Source organism: Thalia democratica, chromosome 1 (genome assembly GCF_965202585.1).
Source record: "Thalia democratica chromosome 1, ktThaDemo2.hap1.1, whole genome shotgun sequence".
NCBI classification, from domain to species: domain Eukaryota; kingdom Metazoa; phylum Chordata; class Thaliacea; order Salpida; family Salpidae; genus Thalia; species Thalia democratica.
The window spans coordinates 76,456,101-76,463,234 of record NC_139165.1 but is presented as its reverse complement, the minus strand read 5'-3'; the positions used below and the strand labels follow the sequence as shown (position 1 = coordinate 76,463,234).

The window sequence follows — 7,134 nt, the reverse complement described above, 5'->3', positions numbered from 1 at the left end:
ACAACTTAATTTGACAAATTTTTACTTGTATTTTTTTATAGTTCCTAAGTTCAGGGTTGCCACTTTACCTTGAAACCAGGAATAACCTGGAACTAGACATTTTAGGCAAAAAACAACCTGGAAATTTGAACAAAAAACCTGAAGTTATAACTATTTTAACATGTTTAGTAGTAAAATTTTGATTTGACTCAAAAAATCTATCATAAAGATAAAAAATTTGTCAATATCAAATTTTTTTTTTATATTATAAAACATATTTAAAGTAGCTTCACAGTATCTTTTCAATGTTTTTATACTACTTAACACAGTTTCTTACCTTAAAAATAATGTTAAACTGAAAATAGATCCAAAAATGTGTACTTTTAAAAACCTGAAAGAAATTTGGAAAACCTGGAAAAGTTTTTGAAAAAACCACTGGCAACCCTGTAAGTTTGATATGCAGCTTAACTTTTAGACAACAAATTTGGTTTTTAAAAAATTACTATAAAATTATCCTGTTGAAAATACTAGTACTAATAAATAAAAAATTTATTAAGCAAAACGTATCCAATAAATTCATTTATATCTAACAAGGCTAGGGGTAACAGCTAAGATTTTTTTTAAAAGAAGGTTTTGTAAAAATCAAGTAAAATTTAACATTTTTAAAAAGTTTTTCTCTTTAACTTAAATTTTGTGAATGTGGAAAAATTTTAAGATGAGTCTAGTGAACAGTAAGTACTTGTTTTAAAAACTTTTTTTGTTAATATAACTGATATTATCTTTTTTTGTGTTGCTTTAATTTCTTTTTATTCATTTTTATAGTCTTTTATAGACTCAGGCTGTTTTGAGGGTGTTTTATGAGATGTTATTTAATGCTTAAATGATTATAAGAAAAATTTTAATAAACATAAATTAGGTTTTAAAAAAGGTATACTAGGTTTTTTGAATTCCTTCCAGGTTTAATTTGTCAAATATTTCTTGTATTGTTTTATAGTTCTGAAGTTTGATGTACAGCTTAAATTTTTACAACAAATTTGGTCTTTTAAAAGTTCCTATAGAAATTGTTGTGTTGAAAGTATTAGTTATGGAATTTATTAAATAGTTATTATTCAGATCATATTAAGTAAATTCATTTCTATCCAACAAGGCTAGGGGTAACAGCTAATAATTTATGAAAAAGAAAAAGTTTTGTAAAATCAAGTAAAGTTTAAGATTCTGAAAAAGTTTTCCTCTTTAACTTAAATGTTATGAATGTGTAACAATTTTAAGATGAGTTTAGTGAGAGTAGTACTAGTTTTGAAAACTGTTTTTTTATTAATGTAATGGATATTAATTTTTTTGTTGTTTTAATTACTTTTTACTCAATTTTACATTCTTTTATAAATTCAGGCTATTTTTGAGGATGTTTCATAAGATTTTATTCAATACTTGAATAATTATAAGAAAAATTGTAATTAAATTTGAAAAAGTTTAAAAAAAGTTTTTTCAAGATTTTTAAAATTCCTTCAGAACTTAATATGTAAAATTTTTACTTGTATTTTTTTATAGTTCCTATCTTCAAAGTTGCCACTTTACCTTGAAACCTGGAATAACCTGGAACTTGACATTTTAGGTAAAAACAACCTGGAAACTTGTACAAAAAACCTATTTTTGGAATTTTATCTATTTTAACATGTTTAGTAGTAAAACTATGATTTGACTCAAAAAACTTTCATAAACATAAAAAATTTTGTCAATATCTTTTTTTTTTGTACTATAGAACACATTTAAAGTAGCTTCACAGTTTCTCTTCAATGTTTTTATACTACTTAACACAGTTTCTTACCTTAAAAATAATTTTTAATTGAAAATAGATCCAAAAATGTCTGAAGATTCAAATTAAGATGAGTTTAGTGAACAGTAGTACTAGTTTTAAAAACTGTTTTTTTTTTAACTGATAAAATAATTGATATTAATATTTTTGTTGTTTTATTTACTTTTTACTCACTTTTACATTCTTTTATAAACTCAGACTATTTTTGAAGCTTGACATATGCTTCAGAGGTGATTTATAACATGTTATTTAACACTTGAATTAATATAAGAAAAGTTGTAATTTAATTTGAAAAGGTTTTTCCAGGTTTTTGGAATTCCTTCCAGGTTTTTTATACTAAAGTTTTTGCTCCATTTTTAGTATAAAACCTAATTTAAGTCACTTAAACTTACTTTCAGGTGTTTTTAACATTAATAAAAAAATATATCAGTATGATAGATTTATTTATCAAAACAAAATTTGATTATATTACATATAGAAATTGTTTAAATTCAAATTTTTCCATACTCAGTTTTGCATGAGTTGACATATTCCAGGTTTTTTGGCAACCCTGTATATGTAATAGAGAAACAGTTAGATACAAAAACTAAATAATTTATAGCAGAATAATAAACTTAAACACCTATTCAAGTAATTTTTTTCAGACTATAAAGAAGTTATAAAATACTAAAAAATAAACTTTAAGTAAAATGAAGGAAAGTAAAATAAAGGCTGAAGATAAGACAAATACAGGTTAGAATTTAGTTTCATTGCACATTTTTAAAAGTAATTTAACCAGTAGTTATTTATAATTAATTACATATCTTATAATTACTTACTAAAAGTTACATAAAGTTTTTTCTTCATAATGAAACTAAACTAACCCAAAAAAATATTCAATATTAAACTCATTACAACAATAAAAAACTATAAGATTTTTAAGCTTTCTATGTTTTTGTTTATCTGATAATAATTCAGTAATAATGTTTCCAGACTCAATTTATGAATGGGTTGAGCCAGTTTGTAAACTAATACCCAAAATTGAAATATCACCAAGAAAAGTTAGTTTTTTTTAATCTATTTTGTACCAGAAGTAAACTAAACATGTAATAAGTATTTTAATTTAACTACAGTAAAGTTATTTTAAATAATTTAGTACTCAGGAATTAGGATTTTAGATTGTTCAATTAAAAAATATGTCTTTTGTTTTATTAGTAATTTTATCATGATCATGAGGGGTCAAGGTATTTGTACAAAAATATAACATAACTTTTAAAAAATGTTAGCTTAAATTAATTTATTAAAGTTTAATTTCTGCTTAAATTTTTGGTTTAAACTTTTTCAGTGTGTTTAGAATCCAGTTCTATTATACAAACTCTTCGGAGATTGGTAAATTATTAAAATTGTGTTTTTCAAAATACAATTAAGTAAAACTTTCTAATTAAGAATTCAGAAGTAATTATTTTTGAAATCAAATATCTACAGATGCAAATTTTTTACCTTAGATCTTTAAAGCATTTTCTTTTATCTTTAAAAATAATTTAGTAGTAAAATAAAATAAAACCTCCCTTAGGACTTTATTTAGGTACTTATTTGTTTAGTAGTTATTAATAAACCTGAAAGCAATATCTTTAATTTTTTTTTTATACAAATATTGTTTTCTTCAAATATTTTAACTATTGAGTGTTTTAAAAGTAAACATCTAATATTTTATTTTATGTTTTTAAGTTTTTTAACTAGCAAAAATAATAAAGTTTCTGTAATAAATGTTTCTAAATTTGATTTTTCAAACAGGTTAAATTTAAACAGAGGTGTCTATGGTCATTTTTATTTGTGGTTTTGTATATGACCTTCCAAAATGTAAGTTGTGCATTTAGTTTTAGTATTTTCTTTATATATAAGTAGTATAAGCTTGATTGATAAAAAAGGGTATTTTTTCACTTAAAACTAGTTTTTTAAGTTAACAATATTATTTCTAAAGTTCTAATTATAAAATAAACTACTTTTAGTATGCCAAATTAACTTATAAGTTTTAGATAAAAATATTCAATAAATGTAGTTAGACATACTTAACTTACTTAAATTTAAGTTATAAATTACATATAAACTTACAAAGTTAAAAGTGTTGTAAACTAAATAAAATGTATGTGTTACAATATTTTAAAATTTAAACCTTGTGGCACATTATAATTATAAAGAGGAATTAACTAGTAAGGGGACAAAAGTTTAATGGGGTAATTAACGTAAATAAAGTAAGGGACTGCATTAAGTACAAAAAAAAACATTTTCCAATGGGATCTTTAAGGGAAACCATGAACTCAATCTCTAGTATGTTCATCTGATTTTTTTTGTTCGCTACATACTTTATTATTACTGACTGGTTAATAAGTTAAACATTGTATATAAATATATATATATATTATTTCAATTTATGTTTAAGAAAACAGAAAATTTCTACTGAAGTATCGAAAAAATAAAACTTAACAATTCTCACAGACGCGGTTGTACGGTTACAACCCCAACGACAATGGCGACCCGTTTGGTGCGATGAACGTTCTGATGGGAGTGCAGAAAGGAACATTGATGCACATCGGGCTGCAATCCTCCATATTTGCCAGTATGTGCATGATGATCTTGCGGTATTTTGAGGGCAGTGGGAAAAAGACTGTCAATTACACCAAGAAGCAGCAGTGAGTTTTGTAAAATGTAGTATAATTCTCGTGTTTTAGATTTAGGACAATTTACTACTAATGCTGCACTCAAACTAGTTTATGACTGACTAGTTTTTTTTTCCTCTTTTTGTTTTAATGTATAAATTTTCAATGCAAACCATTGATTTTTCGCAGAGAAAGACTTGACTCCATACAAAGTCTCCTCACCATCTTAATCACAGTTTTTCTGGCGTGTAAAGAAGTTTTTCTAGGAGGTTGCGGTGTATTCTCTGATTTTAGTTGGGGGATTGTTGTCTTGTTGTTGGTACAGGTAAGTATTAAATTTATTTTACAAAACTACTATTGTTGTTTTTCATAATGTTTTTTTGGTCTGTAAAATATGTCACAAATATTTTTTACCTCTCTAACATTATCATGAAGTTAATATGACATCTCTTTCTAAAAATGTTAATTTAATTATGAAGCTGGTAGCCGGAAGCTTCATATCCATGGCCATGGAAGCCGCGCTAAATCAAGGTTACGGAGTTGGAAACGGACACACCCTCTTTCTCACTGCCGCGACTTGCTCTGATTTGATGTACAAAACTTTGGGATTGTATTGGGTAAACACAGGCAGAGGTTTGTTGCAGTTTTTAAATCTTTACAATATTATTATTCCATTATCACTCCATTTAATTATAATTTTATTTCTATTTATTATTGATCATTAATTTCTAAAATAATGGTCGCAGGTCCACAATACCAAGGAGCCCTCATTGAAATGTTCTCGGGTTTCCTGAAAAAAGACAAAGTGGCCGCGTTCCGCAACGTCATGTTCAGGCCAGCGCCTTTGACCAACCTTTGCCAGCTCTTCTCCACTGTCACGTTTCTGATGATTGCCGTTTTCGTGTCTGTAAGTACTACGTTTTTTGTTTCAGAAATAAGTTTTCAATGGTAGTTTTTGTATAGGAAACTTCTTTACAAATACCATGTGACATAACTTGAAACTAATATGTTTATGTATATTTTCAAAACTAAGTCGGAAGTAATATAAGACTTATTGAAAATTATTTTATTAATAAAATAATAAAATTGTGGCTGTGCCGATGGCATACCTTATTTTATATTTTTTTACTAACCAGCAGCTTCATTCAAGTGCACGATTTTTAAACATTTACAAAACATCTATTTAACTCCTGCATCTTTAACTACTTTAAGCTGGCTACTTAAAAATCACATACTCAAATTTCCAACAGAACTTGAAAATAAACCTGCCGCTGACCTCCACCCGATCCAGAGGCATCCGCGCCTCCTACCCCATCAAGCTCATGTACTCCGGCAGCCAGCCCATCTTCGCTTACTTCCAGGGCGTCGCCGCCGTCCAACTCGCGTCGAGGTTTTTGACCCAAGGGGTGAAAATGGTCTTCGGTTCCGGCTCGTTAACCGAGTACGTGGACAGGTTCGTGGGTCTCTTCAGCTACATGAGCTCGCCCGGAAGCGGAAACGTCTGGCAACATCCGTTTCACTTTTTCGTTTATTCCATGATTCTCATCGCTGCTTGCGTCATGTTAGCCAAGGTTTGTTATGGATTGTTGTCAACCTTATGCCTCGAAAGTTTGTTGCAGTTTCTCAAAGCTATGTGTTTTTAGTTTTTTTTTTTTTTGATAGTTACAAAAGCTTTCAATATTTTTTTTAATTATCAATTGTTACGCCAAGTCAAGCTAATATTTTTTAAATGGACAATTATAAATTATAAAAAATATATGACTTTACTTATACCTAATCATGTGCTAGAATAACAATGTTTTATTATTCAGAGCATGCTGGGATCGAACTCGAGCTCCTCAAAGCAGGTCGCCCATCAACTCAGGATGCAACAAATGTGCATCCCGGGACACAGGCAGGAGAACACCGTGAAATACCTTGACAGGTGAGCTATTTTATATGTATGTTTAAGGTTATTGCAACGATGTTGCAGCAACTCAAAGCATGAGTAGATATACGTATTTAGTTTTATGTCTTCGTGTGAAGTGTGATAACTTTTATTCTCACTCTAGGTACATTCCCCACGCTGCAGCGCTAGGAGGGCTCCTGGTGGCAGTCTTGTCTCTTCTCGCCGATTGTATGGGAGCTTGGGGTAGCGGAACGAGCCTGATCATGGCGGTGGGAGCCATCATGGAGCTGACCAAGACCTTTGCAGAGGAACAGAAGGAGGAACTTGGAGCTTCCTTCCTCAGTTTCTAAGAAGATCTTGCATACTGCTACTTGAAATTTGAAAACAATCATACAATTGAATGCTTGTTTTGTGTGTAGAAGTTTTTGCTTTGAAACTGCCGTTTAGCCAGTTTAAAGCCATTTATTTTTTTTAGTTTAAAATTTGTGTTTTGTGTCGTTCTATTTCGTTGTTTGCTATGTGTAATAAAACGTTTTTTTGCTAATTAGAACCTTGTGATACATAAAACTAAAACAAGTAGACAAAAAAAAAACAATTATGGATTTAAGTTTCATTTGTACTAAACTGAAAACATTTTTAATGTTTTGTAACTTGTTCGAAATAAAATATATAATTTATTTAATTTCCAAATGATTTATAAACGCAAAAAATTTTTAGTAATACTTAGGCCATCTTTCCGTAAGCTTAAGGTTTGTTTCAAGAAAAAAGATGTAATCAAAATACTGCTTAATTTTAACCTCCTTTATTTTACCTAATCA

The 7,134-nt window shown here is 28.3% G+C and overlaps 1 protein-coding gene across 1 annotated transcript; it reads left to right on the top strand.

Annotated features, from left to right (window-relative positions):
- The first annotated feature begins 2,434 nt into the window (after positions 1-2,434).
- LOC145845659 (protein transport protein Sec61 subunit alpha-like) lies at positions 2,435-6,808 on the top strand. Its single transcript, XM_082952781.1, has 10 exons — positions 2,435-2,524; positions 2,765-2,832; positions 3,566-3,631; positions 4,268-4,461; positions 4,618-4,753; positions 4,908-5,061; positions 5,175-5,335; positions 5,679-5,999; positions 6,240-6,352; positions 6,480-6,808. The coding sequence occupies exons 1-10, from the start codon at positions 2,482-2,484 to the stop codon at positions 6,664-6,666; spliced, it is 1,443 nt and encodes a 480-aa protein (XP_082808907.1). The 5' UTR covers positions 2,435-2,481; the 3' UTR covers positions 6,667-6,808.
- Positions 6,809-7,134: the final 326 nt, after the last annotated feature.